The 16,233-nt window shown below is 44.1% G+C and overlaps 1 protein-coding gene across 1 annotated transcript; it reads right to left on the bottom strand.

Annotated features, from left to right (window-relative positions):
• Positions 1 to 219: 219 nt before the first annotated feature.
• Positions 220 to 4,595, bottom strand: rnft1 (ring finger protein, transmembrane 1). Its single transcript, XM_080483812.1, has 9 exons — positions 4,430 to 4,595; positions 2,801 to 3,231; positions 2,647 to 2,723; positions 2,468 to 2,568; positions 2,229 to 2,382; positions 1,573 to 1,731; positions 1,427 to 1,492; positions 1,245 to 1,346; positions 220 to 1,151 (listed from the first exon to the last, which is right to left on the bottom strand). The coding sequence occupies exons 1-9, from the start codon at positions 4,453 to 4,455 to the stop codon at positions 1,017 to 1,019; spliced, it is 1,251 nt and encodes a 416-aa protein (XP_080339938.1). The 5' UTR covers positions 4,456 to 4,595; the 3' UTR covers positions 220 to 1,016.
• Between the last annotated feature and the right edge of the window lie 11,638 nt (positions 4,596 to 16,233).

The following is a 16,233-nucleotide window of genomic DNA, read 5'->3' as shown; positions in this document are numbered from 1 at the left end:
TGTCCACATTCCAAAAATCATGCATTTGAGGTTTATTTAAATGTTTTTTATTAAAATACTTAGTTTTACCCTGTATTTAAGTCCTTTTTTATTAAGATTCTTCTCAAAAGTTCTAAGGAAAAACCACCTTTGAACCATTGTTCAAACACTTGAGTGATAGTTTATCAAATGTGTTGAGTTCACATGACACACACACACGTAAAAAAGGGATCCCAACTTCTAATTCAAATGTAGACTTTATTCAGATATTTTATGGATCTAAATGGATAAAAATAACACAGTGAAATGATTTTTCATACATAAAATAGATGTTTCTCCCGGTCTTTGGTTTTTCTTTTTTTTTTTTTACAAAAACGGGGCTGCTTTCCCCTCTGTAGAAAAATAATTTATGTGTAAATCAATCTCACAAGCATTCTTTTTACCGGCTGCGAAAAGGAAAAGGAAAAGCACCCCCCCCCCCCCCCCAAAAAAAAGCTAAACACACACACACACCATCGATCCATCCCAGAGCGGATCACCAGCCACCCGCTTCTCACCTCACCAGCAAACATATTCAAGACCAACATTCAGAATTTAACACGGACATTCCCGAGTATTTAGAAATAAACTAAAATTGTATGGAAACGCTGTAAAAAGAAAAGAGCAGTAAAAGTAAAAAAAAATTGAACAAATGAAGGAAAAGGGGAAAAAAACCTGTGGCCTGTTTGTTTGATTATGAAAGTGTCAAATACTTCTTTCTTAAAATTCCCTTCCATATTAACAAGAGGAAGGTTGAATAAAAGTAACACAACACAAAACAGGAGGGAAAATACTAAAGGTGGCAAAATAAATAACTTTCAGGTGTGTGAGGGACAAGTCGGGCAAATAATCACTTTTACCGACTCCGGCCCGAAACCTACTAATCAAACAGTGTGTGCGACATAACGGGTGTTTGAAGGAAAATAAAGAAATCACATGTGACATACAAGCCAAAAGCCCCAAGCTCCCGGCCGCCTCCCCCTCCCCCTCCCCATCCCTCAGTAAATCTGCAGGTGAGGCGACGTGGCCCCGTCCCGCCACTTGTACACCTTCTCGGTGATGACGGTGCGGCAGAGCGGGCAGCTCTTCTCTCGGTTGAACCACAGAGCGATGCATTCGTCACAGAAAATGTGCTGCGAGGAGAACAAATTCATTATATCTTCGACGGTCAATTAAAGGAGCCATTTTCATGTTGTGGGTGTAGCAGAGCGGCGCGGCGGCCCTACCTGACAGATGAGCGCTCGAGGCTCCCTGTACTCTCCCTGACAGATGGGACAGACGTCCCCGGCCTCGCTGCACTGGCTCCTGGTGGCTGCCATGCCCGTATGCTGACAGCAGAAACAGAGAAAATCCTCAATACGGCGACTTCACAGTCTGAGCGTTGGTGTTTGAGCTCCTGACCACTGACCTCGCCCACTAGAAACAGCCTCACAGTTTTCAGTAGAGACGTACACTGGCCGTACAATCCCAAAAGCTAAAAAAAAACAAACGGGAACGTCTCATTTGCAATTCACCAGCGACAATGAGAAAAACCCAGTGAAGTGGGTCCCGCACCTTCAGTATGAGGTAGAGCAACGCCAGCACGACCCCCAGAGTGAGCTCGGGAGCCCCCTCGCTCTCCTGGTAGGTCACCAGGTAGCGGAACCACAGTGGAAGAGGAGCTGTGGCCTGGTGGACCTGACCCAGCTCCTCCGTCAGCATCAGCCAGCGGCCCTGGAGGGAGGGAGGGAGGGAGGGAGGGAGACAGAGGTCTGGTTAGTGAACAAGCGCCGCCACATTACAATGATTATATATTCTTTCTGGTTTGAACCAATTTCAACAGAACGCTAAAGTCACAACAGACGATGCAGTCATCCACTCATTACATATTTGTATTGTATAAGTCACTCAAATTACATGAAGCAGGTACAAAGAGAACATGCAGATACGCTATACTGCCAAAAGTATTGGCTCGCCTGCCTTCACACACACATTGACATCCCAGTCTTAAAGCACAGGACTTAATCTGATGTCAGTCCATCCTTTGCAGCTATAATCGCTTCAACTCCTCTAGGAAAGGTTCAGGAGTGCTTATGGGAGTTTTTGACCAGTTGTGAGGTCAGACATGGATGAGAAGGAGAAGACCTGGCTCTCTGCTCTAACTCATCCCACATGTGTTCAGTCGGGTTGAGGTCCGGACTCTGAGACGCAGTCCAACCGTCCCGTCGTACCTGGGCTCTGTAATTCACCAGTGCAGAGGGCAGCAGCAGAATAAGGCACTTGATTCCCATAAAGAAGAACTTTATGATGAAGTTGGTGATGCCGACTGCCCAGAGCGTCTCCCAGAAACCCAGCGGCTCGATGGCCGGACTGAGGAAGATGAGGCTGCAGGGAGAAGAACAAACTGTGACCGATGCATGCAGATCACGGAGCCTTTTCCTCTTTTCACCGCTCGCTCGTTGAGTCTTACCAATTGTAAAGTGTCTCAGTGAGAAAAGTGTAGTAAAGCAGGAGGCTGGAAGAGATCAGAAAAACGAGCTGCCACACGCACTGAAGCTTGGAGTGGCGATCCTGTGGAAGCACACAGGAACAGTCAACGAATCAAACAGCAACATTCATGAAAGAATCCAAATCTTGATCCTGACTCACCTGAAGAAAGACTTGAGTCTGAATGTTTTTATTCACATATAAAAAGGTTGTGAAGAGGCCCACTCCCACTGCGAGGCCTGTCAGAGGAGGAGAAACATGAGGAAAGTTGTTTTGCGGCGACTTTGCTTCGTGTGTGTGCGTCGCCAGTCCTCACCGAGAGCGTGCTGGATGACCAGCTTGGAGCACAGTATGATGAGGAAGGGCAGGCTCTTCTGGAGCCAGCGGAACAGACAGCGGAGCTCCGACAGCGACGTGCTGGCTTCGCCCGAGTCCGGGTCGGAGTCGCCCGGGTCCACCTCGGACTCGGAGCTGGAGTGGTGGTGCGCCCGGTGGTGTCCGTGCGAGTGAGAGTGCGAGTGGGAACCCACCCTGGACCTCCTGGACGACGCGCCTCCCGTCGACTCGCCGGGCCCGCTGGGCATGGGGACCCGCACCTCGCCGGCCTCGGGGCCGGCGGCAGCAGCACTGTGGACCGGCTGCAGAGTCAGCGATAAACCGTTTCCTGCATGGTCGTCCCGCTCATTCGAATGTGGCTGCATCACAGCAGGAGAGTCCCTCAGTTTTACTGCTCTTCTGGAATCACTCCTGGGACACAGACGATAAACCATTTAAGTCTCGACGAGTGAGTGCAGCATCAGGTGGGATTTACACTTCTGTTACTTCTGGACCGTTTAGAGTCGTCAAATGCATGTTTTGCTCTATGGGAGGAAACTGGAACATGCAAACTCTTAACAGAATGCCCCCTCCCCCGAGCCCAAGCCACACTGGATCTGGACACTGCAGCTTACAAAACACAGTAAGGTCCATAAATATTTGGAAGTAGAAACTATTTCTAGCATTTCAGCTCTGTAGAACAGCACAATCTATTCAGCATGAAACAAAGTACAAACATCACACACAGTGTATGAACAGTTCAGCCAGGCAAACGGTGACCTCCAAATCTTTAAAGGGACCAAAAGTAAATCGTCGTGTGGAAACGACCCTGACAATGAAAAAACTGAGAAGTCAAATATGAGCTTTCCTTTTATCTCCTAATACACTGAGGAGCAAATGTGTAGTGTGTAAACTGTACACCTAACTGAGATGTAAATATCCTCAAACGGCAGCAGAAAGTCTAAACCTAAAGCACATCTTCATCATTTAATTTGCAAACCATTGTGGTGGTGTATTTGAAAATTGCTTGATTTACCATTTTCTTAATTTCTAATAGTCTTTATGCATGAATCTTTTTTTATTATATCATATATATATATATATATATATTATATGAAACAGAAACGTATGGTGTCGCTTTAAGTATTTCTGTGGTCAGATTTTACTTATTGAAGTCTCTTCATGACTTCTGATTGCAGATCTACTGCTGCTGTCTTGGTCCTGGGATTTGATTAAATAGGACTTTCTTGAGATAAGGACTGCTCTGAGGTAATTAAGGGAAGAGGATTGACAGAGGAACTGAAGTTAGACTAAGACAGGCAGTGACTGTCGATCACTGGTTTTATAATAAAACCAAACAGCTGTAACAGATGTTTACCTACTGAGGCATCATTTTGACATTTTAGAGCTTAATGTCAGGCAATTTGATGAGTGTTTCAATTGACTTATAACAGAAAAAACTGTAATGAATCGACAGTACTCCTCCTCATCACGATCCTCTGGTAATACTCCAGTAATCCCCACGAGCTGTCAAAAACTGAAAAACACTTAACAGCTGATCAGAGGAGCAGCGGTTAGCATTAGCAGCTAGCATATTTATTCATTATTTCCAGTCAAAGCTTCGGCTCACCTGTCATTCTGCACCCGGAGTTTCATGGTAAGCCCCCGGTCTCCATCTAGTCCAAAAGCCGAGGCACCAAAGGAAACAAAAACAAACGAAAAAACAGAAAGAAGCTGTTAGCTTTCAGGCTAACACATTAGCTGCCCGATCAGACATCTTGACGTAGTGTGACGGCGGCGACTTCTTCTGCAGGCGGTTTTCCGTTCTGTTAGTGTAAAACGATACGACACCACCATCTCGCGGAGGGTCATGGAACTACACCCAATGGACAGATAATTTTAAGATAGATAGATAGATAGATATGTATTTTATTTACAAAGAAGGCTGTTCAAATAGGCCTCCTCTAGAGAATTAATATCATACAGCATATATCAATTTACAGATTTAAATTATGGCAGGGAAAAAAATGCAGTTCTCATTGCAAAAGAAGTAACAAATGAACAGTTTCGTAAAATCCAGTTTTAACAAAGTATCTCACTGATATAAATGATCAAACAGTAATTTGAGCACATTTTGTGAGTAGATTGGAAGCATTGCTGCTCCCTCTGATTGCAATGAAGTCAAGACAGGCTCCTGGGATTTATATCATATTCAACAAATTACTAGTATTTTGTGCAATGCGCGTGTCAATCTAAATGGATTTGTAGTAGCCCCTTGAATTTGTGAAATCACTGGACTACTGAACTTAACCGAGGCTGGTCCAGTCCAAGAGGAGAACCATAAAATCTGTCCTGACAGATGTCATGATGATGAGTTTTTCTTGGGATTGCAGATTCATTTCTATTGAGGTTGTAGTTACACGTCTGTCTTACTTCTAAAAGCCACTTCAGCTAAACCAGGGGCGTTCAACCTGCGGCTCTTTGTAGTGGCTCCCTGGATTATACCTTAATCAACAGTTGACCTTGTTTCCATCTTATTTATGCACTCATTCATTTTCAAACTGATTTTCTTTTTAAACTCTTGGCGAAAAAAAAGGCAGAACTAAATTGGATTAAAATGGGCGAGATAGCTAAAACTACTAGAAATGTTTGAAAAAACTGCAGAAAAGCCTCGAAAGAAAATCGCAAAAATGACTGGGATTACTAAAAGAATACAACAAAACAAAACTGCTTAAAGAAAACAGCTAAAATGCTGAAAGAAAAAAGGTTGAAACCTTTAAAATCAGGTATGAAAACAGCTAAAAATGTAAGGAAATGTTTCAAATCCAAAATTGCAAATTGAAACATCATAAATGCAACATAAGACAGAGTTTATGTTCACGTGGAAGAGCTGTTGTTTCCCCACGAGTCTCTGCTTGTGAACATGAGAGCTGATCAGTGTGTAGAAACACTCACTGTGTGAATATCACTTGCTATATATAAATATCGAAGGGTCTCCTCTCCTCAGCCTCTCTTTTCTCACTTTCTTCAGACTCGGCGCTCACAGTTGGCGCCAAGCCCACGCCGGTCAGTCAGATGGTGGCTGGTGTCCTGCTGCCGCTTCGTCTGTTTGGCCGGGCGGCGTGAACGTGTGCCCCACACAGCCGAGGTTCCCTCCGACGGCTCTTTAACTGCAGTGAAAGAGAAAGAAATAATCTCTTTAGCGTCTGAGGTTATTTGTCGTCATGTGAGGATTGAGCATCGGTTACCCCCCCCCCCCCCCCCCCCCCCCCTCCCGTTACCATTAAGCAGGTTTTTTGTGAAAAAATGTCCATGTTTGACTATATATTATCAATAAGAGTGGTCATATTTCCATATAAAGTTGTTTAAACATATTTGAAGGCACTTTCTGAACACCTCTTACATCTATGTAAAGTCGTACTGTGTGTGTGATGGTCCGCGTGCAAGTTGCTTTTTCCGCTGTCTGAACATTTTCGAAAAGTTCCACGTTGGAAGCCGTTTTCAAAAAGTTGCGATTTCAGAGGCCCCGAGCACGGTCGTCATGTCAACGGACCCCCAAAACGCAACCACATTTAAAATTTTCACTTGATTCTCACTTCCAAACGGGGCCTTGTCTTGTTCTCTGAGGTGATAAATGTGACTTGTCAAAAAAGTGCTTCAGACAGTTCCAACTGTTGGAGTCTGTTAAAGTGTCTCAGGAAGGCTGCAGATGAAGCCTCGTTTCCACAGTGCCCCTTGGTACCGGTGCCGGTCAGGTGGGGGTTGACTATCCGTAACCAGACCCGTATCAGTGCCGCGTTTCCATTACACGGGGAACGGTTTGAAATGCAGGCGGGGTTATGAACGGTTGCGTAATCATGCAGGATGTGACGCCATAACGGGAGGACATTTTCAAAAAAGTTTCCTGATTGCTGCAGAAGAACTGATTGGAAATGGCTGCTTGCTGGGAGAACAGCGGTCGTCATCGACCAATGAGCAGACGGCAGTGTTGAAGCTCCAGCACATTGTGCCTGGTACCCCAAGTGGAGGGGTAGCGAGAAATGGTTACCAATGGTACCGGTTGGTAACGGTTCTGAGTCAGTGGAAACGCACAACAACCGGTTCCGACCTGACCCGTACCGGCACCAAAGGGCACTGTGGAAACGGGGCTTAACTGGCTCGGCTTGCTCCCAACAGTTTTCCCAATGTGGTTGGTCACATTGTGTTCAACTCACCCAGATCTTCCCTCACGTGATGGACTTTGAACTAGTTACTGTCAGAAACAAGTTACAAGTGAATTGCTGTAATCAGGTTCAGACGTCTTGCGGGAAAGTTTCTGAGAACAATAATGAAAGCAGCAGAGGCGGAGGTATCCACGATTTTAGAGTTAAAAAAAGCAACAAAAAAAAAATGAAATAAAAGGCTGGTTTTCTAATAATGCCGCTCGGTAACATTGTTAATCACACCGGCATGGTGGAGGAATATTCAGTGATTCAGTGATTAGTCTCTTTCTCCACTCAGACGGCAAACTTCCGATGTGCGTGTTGTTGGTTTTCGTCCGCTGCCCGGTGCGTCCGGGCCTCCAGCCAGACGTTAGTTTCTTTTCACAGCTGCCTGCCTGCCTGCCTGCCTGTCGCTCTCCTGCGGAGTCCTGATAGGATCCGCTACTGCTTTATAAATGAGGGAAATCAAAGCTGGAAGGGGAAAGGGGGGGGGTGGCTACTATTGAAGGTCCCACAATCTGCTTGTGTCTTTCTAATTATAGTATTCTAAGTGCACCAAGTATTGAGAGTAAAATGAGACTTGTGACTGATGCGAGCTGATCAAATACATCAAACCAAGACGTGAGCAGTAGATCCTCTAGAGCAGGGCTGACAAACTACTTTCTACTAACTCACAACTTCATCTTGAGTGCGCCGGACCGGTAAAATAGAGCCATAATAACCTTTAGATTTAAACTGGGCTCAGAGTATACGTCAGGAAAATGTCTATATTTTCACAAAACAAAACGATTACAGGAAATGACAACAATCTAAAGATAAAGCCAAGTTAATATCGAATTTAGAAAAAAGTGAAATGTCCCAAAAAAAAATGCTCCGATAGCAATTCGCCTATAGCATTATATTCTTTTCTTGGTAGTTTTCTGGGCCGGATTGGCGCCTCTTGCAGGCCGGTTTTTGATGTTTGACACCCCTGCAGAAAGCCGTTTGGAGCTCAGTGTGGACTGGCCTTACTTTATTTTCCTTCAGGCTCCTATTTCCGTCAGTCCCTGTTGAAATGGCCCGAGGCGGTACACCTGCCCGATTCTCCCACCGCCAGCACTCCACTTCCAAGGAGTGACTGGGTAATACTCTGACAGCCAGGACGGTACAGTGGTGAAGAGGAGTGTCCTCTCACCTTCCAGTGGGTTGATCCCTGGTTGGGCTTGAGGGGGTTTTCTGTGTGGCGTTGGCATTTTCTTACATGTTTTCTCTCACGGTCCAAAAACAAACAAAAAAACAAACATGCCTTGTTAACTCTGATTTGTGACTGTGAGTTCCTGCGGTGGACATTCCCATTGCAGTGTTTCTGTCGTTGCTGTGTCAACAGACGTTTTCAAATGTGAAACTTTTCGGAAACAAAAAACGAAGCGTGTTCACCTGAAACGTTGTCTAGTAAACGGGGATTCAGATCCCTTATGAAACTCTGCTGCTGTTTCCCCCCAAAACTTCCTTTTTTTTCCTAATGTATTTTGATCAAATTTCGATCTGGAAGCCAAGTACAGACACACGCTCCTCATGCTGCTCGGCCTTATTTTAGTGGTTGACACATTCACTTATTAGTGTCTTCATTTTCAATGAAGTGGGTTTATCGGTGGGCGTTTGTTCTTACATGGTCCCCCCTCCCCAAGGCATCTGGCAGACGCTGAATGTATATGAGCGCATGTAACCCTGGAACCATGTCTTGTATAAGTCATTTGGCCTGATTAGGCAGAGTCTCTGGCTTTGAGGGTGTTTTACACCATCTTGGATAATTGCCAAGTGTTGAATAAATTCAAACATTTTCAAATGTCAGCACTTTCCTCAATCCTGATCGTGTTTTTCTGCATTGGAGAATTCATGGCGCCCTCGTGACCTGCAGGTACGGTCTCTTTGCTCCCGCAATCTAAACCAAATGCTTAACTGATTAAATGTCTATAAATCCTCTGCCGGAGCCGAGAAACTTCTCTCTCCTCGGACCGTGAGGAAAATATGAAGTTTCTGGTTTGGGAATTCTCTGAACAATCTTTAAATTTGTGGGTAAATGGCCATATCTAGATGATATTTAGTCACTGAGGCAACAGAGGACAAGCGTCTTAATGACATCTGTCCAAGAGGCTCATGGAGGCAAGGCTGCTTCTGAAATGGATGAGGTGTGGCTGTATGGCTCCGAGTTGAGTCACAAAACTCACCGCTGAGAATGAGTATCCAAAGCCTTCATGAGTGTAGCTCCTTGGATTATTTTTCTATATTTCTACTATTTATCCATTTATATATTTATCATGATCATTATTTTTTACATTTATTCTATCTAATTTAATTACATTTTTATATATTATTATTATTATTATTATTATTATTATTATTATTATTATTATTATCATTATTATAATTTATTATTATTATTAGCATTATTATTATTATCATTATTATCATTATTATCATTATTATCATTATTATCATTATTATCATTATTATAATTTATTATTATTATTATTATTAATTAGATTTTTTGTTTTGCCTTAAGTTTTGTTTTTAATGAGTGGGTCACTTGCTTCCCTTAAGGTGCAAGTAGAATTTGGGTGGGGGGGGGGTTGATTCTCAAGTTCCTGCAATAATGTGCATTATGCGTAATGACCTCTCTATGTATAAGTCTAGTTTAAATCTGTTACCTTTCATTTGCCGTAATGATGAAACTAGTTATGGTCCATTATTATGGCAACTCTTTGCCCGATGGTCGATGTTTGCAGCCTGTCCTCCAAGCATTCCCCTTATTATTAACCCGAGACGAGCGCCGCGCCTCCACAGACCAAAGTTTTAAGGCATTGAACTGAAGATGGATGCGTGCCAGTGGCGGGAAAAAGACTCGCTGTCAAGTCCTCTTGGCACGCTCATGCACACACTGTCAACTCCGTACACACACACACACACACACACACACACACACACACACACACACACACAGTGTCTCAGACTAAAGGCGCTGCACAGCTGCAGCGTGTGCAGAACAGCACGTGTCCCGCAGGAGACGTCCTTGTTTGTAAGTCAGCTGGCCGGCCTGTGTTTCAGTCGCACACAGTGCTGCAGTTACATGCACATTGATGAAACGAAGCTCAAACATAGAGGATTCATAGTGACGCTTGAAGAGAGGCTCAGTGTTGCTTCCTGGATTCTGCATGTGTGCTGTCGGGTTTTTTTTTTTTATTTATTTAATATGCTCCCAGCTACTTCCAAGCAAATCCTCATTCATAGATAGTTGTCCCTTTTGTTTCTCGCGATGCTTTTATCGCGTGTACTTGTCGTAATGGCCTCGTTGTGCTGCCGTCGTGTCTTTAGACTTCCAGTCTGTTCGTCTCGTTGAAAGAGAACAATGCAGAGCAGAGCCGCCACCAGCCTGTTCGGCTTCTCGCTCGCAGCGACAGACACTGCGAGTCTTTTCACCCTCAAGCAGTTTCTGACGTGAGGAGGCCAACTTCCCGTGTCCCGCTCATTCTCTGTGATCCGCGCCATCGTTGTTTTCATACTTTACACATCATTAGGATTTAGGGAAAGCTTCTGGTTCGACCTCGTAAACATACAAGCAGCAAACGTTTCACACGGGTCTAATAGGATTTTAATTTTACGTCATTTTTATGGATGTCCTGAGAGGATTGGGGCCAAATTGGCCGAATTTCAACAAATCGAGCTAATGAGCTGATTTATTTAGGTTTTTTTACAACCGCGGCTGTAAATCAACCACCGTTTGAGGAATCCTGCAAACCTGCGGTGTCAAACATGAGGCCGGTGGCCCAAAACGGTCTCACCAAGATAACAGATTTTATGGGAAACGCTATTCTTGAAAGAAGCATTTGGACATTTCAATGTATTTTGCACCAGAAGATTTAATTAAAATTGGCTTTATATTGAAGTTGTAGCTTTTTTCAGCCATAATTATTTGGTTTTGCATAAATATAGACATTTTCTTTATGGTAAACTTTAAATTGAAAAGTCATTTTTATGGCACTATATACAGAGTTTTTGGTTCGAGTGCACTGCTGCTGTGTCTTTGTGAAGGCTAAACTAAAGGCTCCCGTCGTCCGCTGAGTAATGCAGATGACTTTACAAATGCAGATATCCGCAGCACACAAGCTTTGTGACAACATACACACTCCTTTCAAACAGGAAGTGAGCACTACTAGTTCTGCAGCAGACATCTGGAGCTCTGACGTTCTCGTCGAAACATCCCTACATCCTGTGACACCAGCAGGCAAGTGTCTCATTGACTCCAAATTAATAAAAAAAAAAACTGATTTCAATATCGGTCCTCAGTGAAAGACCAACACAGAGTCCTGGAAGCAAAGATGTGCTTTACTGAAAGTATTGAGAGACAAAAAAGTCTAAAGAACAGAGTCCTCACTTTATTGTTAATCCTTACCTATTGTTTAGTTTGAACTCGAGTGGGATTTGTATGCATGTCTGGAGCTTGTAACTGTTATTTTGGGATTTCGACTTCAATCTGAGTTTGTGCGGGAGGCTCGTCTTCTGCCTGCAGCCTTTCCTCTGTATCCAGGACCCGTCCCCGGGTCGCAATACTTTCATACGACTAAAATAAGGCTCCTATCTCCAACACCTCCAGCCAATTTTTCTTTATTTAGAATTTTTTTGCAGCTTGACTGAAAAGGAAGGAAGGCTTTCACCACGGATAACACTTGTTTTTATTATATAGCAGGAAGAGGTTTTTAAAGCACCTTAATTCTTAAAAAAAATAATAATAATTCAAAACACACCGGAGTCTGACCTTGCTGTTGTTTCATTTTTGACCCATTTCTGTTGAGGTTTTTCTTTCCTCCGAGGCGTGCCTTTGCACCGCCGTGGTAAAAGGAGGTTAATGTACTGCGGCTGCGAGAGCCGTTTCGCCGGCTCTGTAATTGTGTTATTGCACTATAGAATTGTCAGCGGAGTTGCGCTGCCCCAGTCAAGACATCCGAGCCAAGTCTGTGGAGGGAGGTTAACCTGACGTATAAATTGCTATCTGCCAAGATGAATGGGGCTCGGCAGAGAGCAGATGAGGAGAGCAGCGACCTGACATCTCTTCTGACAGACGTCGTACATCCCCAGTCATCTTCTTCTTTTTTTTTCCTTCTGCTCCCTTCCTCTGTACATGGTGCCAGCTGCTGCCTCCTCTGATGTCGTACTGGGGTTGCCAGGGATGTGCTCGTGGTGCCATCCTGCCTCTTGTAAATGCATGTGTTGTGGGCATCAGACGCGTCGTGGTTTTGCACTACCTGCACCACTCGACACCATCAAACGCCACCCTAATCAGTGTGGATCACATCTCGCCGACATCTGTAATAAGTGTACTTACATGTGACATTATGCGAGCGCAGCGGCTGCAGCTTGTTCCGTCCTTGTTTCTTTATGCACCAGTGGCTTAGTAGTACACTGATCAGCTTCTACATTAAATCCACTGACAGGAGAGTGCAAAGAAAACTCTGATTATCGAAACGCTGACACCTGCCAAGGACGCGGGATTCATTAGGCTGAAAGTGAACCGTCAATATGATGTGATAGAAGCATGAAGAATAAGTAGCGTAAGGATGTGAACAATCCGACAACAGCTGAATTGATTGCTTAAACTATACCGATTGAATAGGAGGCGAAATGAGTGATATAATCAATGCTATTTAAAGAAAGTGAGTACTTACTATTTAATCTCACGCTCAAGACGTGTATTGATATTTGTTATGATTCTGAAGATTGTGTGAATGTGTGTTTATCTGTGTTATGGACTGGTGGCATGTTCAGGATGAACACAGCCTTATCTTCCTCGTTCGGTTGACTTGCATCTGGACAAAGGAAGCATAAAAGATGAATCAATGGATGGATGGCTCTCCTCCCCGGGCCTGTCTGAGTTATGTTGATGGGAAAGGATTCCTGTGAATGTGTGGGAGGCTCGTTTTTTTTTTTTTTTTATTCCTCTGCCTTTTATTTTTGTCTGTATATCTCCAGAGGACTGGTTGGTTTGTTTTTGCCCAGGTTAAGAAAGCAAATGTTCTTGCTGGCATTGCAGCTCTGGTAGGAAACTGCCTTCAATGTGAGCAGCAGGTTTTTGCTTCTGTTTAGATTTATTGCAGGAATCATTGTGTTGCATCGTGTCGTTTCAGCAAATCAGTTTTGAGGAGGGAAAAAACTGTGGCTAAAAGTGGTTAAGAAACTTTACTTATAGGCCCCGTTTAAACAATAACGTTTCACATGACAACGCCTAATCCGTTTAAAAAAAGGAGTGCCTTTACACTGCAGCAGTGGACACACAGACAACCATGTAGTTAGTATGTCGGGCCACGGGAGGGCGCTGTTGCTTGATTTTGTAATGAAACCACACAGACGCGTGCAGAGAACAATAGGCTATAAACGTGAAGAAATTGGAGAGAACCCGACATTTTTATGGACTGATGACGCATCGGATGCTATCAGGGGTGAGTCTCAACTATAAAACTACTGATATAGACGATAAAACTAGAATAAGGACTGCGACGGTCCGCCATGTTTGTTTACAACTGGATGAGCAGAATGAGGGGGAGGAGACGTATGCGCATGCGCAGTAAAGGCACCCCACAGCTTCTGGCACGTGTCTGCACGAGGGGTTAGAGACCATGAAAGAATCTTTCCACCTTGGGAGCCGGGATAAAAACTTCGCGGACACAGTGGATCCGCACAGCGGTGTCGTGTAAACGGACCCCCCAAAAGTGAAGGGTGTTTTGCGGATACACTCGTATTCGTTGTCGTGTGAACGGGGCTTTAAAAGTGCGTCACATTGCTCCAGCAGTCTCGAAGCACTTTAACTGGTTACATTTATCCACACAGAACACCACTGAAGAATGCTGTCATGCAGGGTGTTCGACCTCCATCAGAAGTATTTTCAGTTCAATTTCTCGCTGGCGGACACTTTGACGTAAAGATAAAAAATGAGGTAACAAACCACCAATATTCACATTGAATGACTCGTTCTACTCAAAACCCTAATTTTGTCAACATGTTTCCCCATACACACATTCATTTAATCATTTTTGAAATATATCGTACTTTTTTCCCCGGAGAAAAAAAGTATTATATGTTTTGTACAGTTAGAAAACCTTTCCTCATGAATACGTCTTGAACAAAATGCTTCTCATTCATTAGATTTGGAGAAAATTTGATGTTATAGATATGATGGTAGTCAAAAAGACTGTTGAGGCAAATTACCAAAATAAATGAAAACTGCAGAAGTCATTCCACTATACAACACGGGACACCAATTCACTAACTGCAGGTCTGTTTCTTTACGCACACAATTTTCTAAACTTTTAAAAAAAAAATTACAATTTACTGACAAACACAAACTGCTTCCTAAAAGCCAATATACATTCAGATCACAAAACAAGAATAGCCTAGTATATTTCATGTTTCCTTTAAGGTTCTTGGGGATTTTAGCAATTCATTTTTTTATAGTACAATTTAGCATTTCTGCTGCCTTCCTCCTATTTTATTTTAGATACTTTATCTTTCTTCCTGTGCATTACTTATTTGTTTGTTGCTACTGTAACCTTACAATCTATACTGATTACTGGAGAATCTACTTTAATACATACAAGAAGATTTATTATGCATAAAAAACAAAAAGGGCAAAAATAGACTGATTGTATTTATATTTAATTCTGGTACAATCCTGCCTTTCAAAATGCCAGCAGAATTGATGCGCCATATGAAGGACTTTCTATTTTATTTTTTATCTACAGACTCCCTAAGGGGCCAGGGACAATTTATAGCGTTGCATACAGACATAAAAGGGAGTGTCACTGTGTGCAGCAGCATCAAATATTACCTCAAGCCTGGCATATATATTGTATGCATCATAAAGGTAGAACTGCGGAGCGTTCAAAGACACTGAAGGACAAAATTTACCTGACACTTCTACAGTGGAAAGTTTTTTTTTTTTTAAATTATTATTTTAATGACCAGCAGGTGGTGCTGTTTGATAAATGATAACAATATGCGCTCTTGTGATTACAGCATGTTTGAATATTACATGACTAATGTAAAATAAATCTAAAAACTACAACTCAGTGGTGACTTCAGTAATTATGTCTTTACTGATAAGTTGTGGGGGTTTTCTTTATATGATTGGCTGCTGTTACTCAGCCATTAAAAACAGAAGCATCTCGAGGTTTACGTGGCGGCCCAAGCGCAGACATCCATAACGCAGGCCGACGGGAGCATTAATGTCGTCCCGTGCTCTTGGCACATCCCCACATCACACCGGTGGCCACCAAGGTGAGAAGAATCGTTCCACGGTGACCTCCGAGCCTCGCCGCTTATCCAGAACGTGCCCCACCTCCCCTGTCCTCCACCTCCTCCTCGCAAGTCTGTGGCACTTTTTGTTCTTTTCGTCATAATAGATGGGCTGCTGTAGAGCAAAAAAACAAGAAAAACAACCCGGCCTCATCGGCCACGACGCGGCCCCTCAATTGTCAATCTGATCGATGTGTGCCGGCTGGATCTAGGCCACCGCGTCAGTCGTGGAGGCTCCGAGCTGCTCACCGTGGATACACATCGCTGCTCACATCTTGTTGTTGCTTCGGTGTAATTGTTTTTGTCATTGCGGCTTGGATTGGGTCTAACGCGGCGGCGTCCATTTAAATGCTCAAATGGCACCAGGCAGCTTAATGTTCATGTCCCGATGCGTTCGCCCAATGTCACCATGACCATCCACTCAGACGCTTCATTCCCATTTATTGAAATGGCTTATTGACTTTTCCTATACCGAGGAGCAGGGCGTGGCCTCGCCTGCGAAAAACCTCTAACAGGTACCCGTGACTGTGGGAGAAGGAGGCACCACAAGGCGCTCGAGAAGCGTCCACGGTCCTTTTAAGAGGCGCCATGATGTTTTTCAATTGATGGCATGTAATATCTCAGCAGAGGTCCTCCTCCTCCACCGCCCCTCTCCTGCTCGCCGGAGGCCAGAAGCCCGGGCCGCCACGCCAGGCCCAATAAATCCTGGTCTGAGAGTGGCGGCGGCAGCAGCAGCAGCAGCAGCAGCAGGGCCTGCATTCTTCAGGAGCCAGCACTTCCCCTAATCTGCCCCGGAGTTGGAGCAACAGTTGGCTTGGCTGGCGGGGATGGGAGAGGAGGAGGAGGAGGAGGAGGGGGGGAGGAAGGCTCTCCCTGGTGACAGGAGCATGATGTGTTTGTAAAAACACTG

Source organism: Lipophrys pholis, assembly GCF_963383615.2.
Source record: "Lipophrys pholis genome assembly, chromosome: 16".
Taxonomy (NCBI): Eukaryota; Metazoa; Chordata; class Actinopteri; order Blenniiformes; family Blenniidae; genus Lipophrys; species Lipophrys pholis.
The sequence above is the reverse complement of the archived record's forward strand: the minus strand, read 5'-3'. Positions and strand labels throughout refer to the sequence as shown.

What these genes read in the sequence shown, in the direction of transcription:
- rnft1 (XM_080483812.1), bottom strand. Translation starts at nt 4,455, where the DNA reads ATGAAACTCCGGGTGCAGAATGACAG. An exon ending in ACTGAGACACTTTACAATTG is followed by an intron (nt 2,383 to 2,467) that starts GTAAGACTCAAC and finishes TTCTCCCTGCAG; the next exon opens with CCTCATCTTCCTCAGTCCGG. An exon ending in TGCTCTACCTCATACTGAAG is followed by an intron (nt 1,493 to 1,572) that starts GTGCGGGACCCA and finishes GTTTTTTTTTAG; the next exon opens with CTTTTGGGATTGTACGGCCA.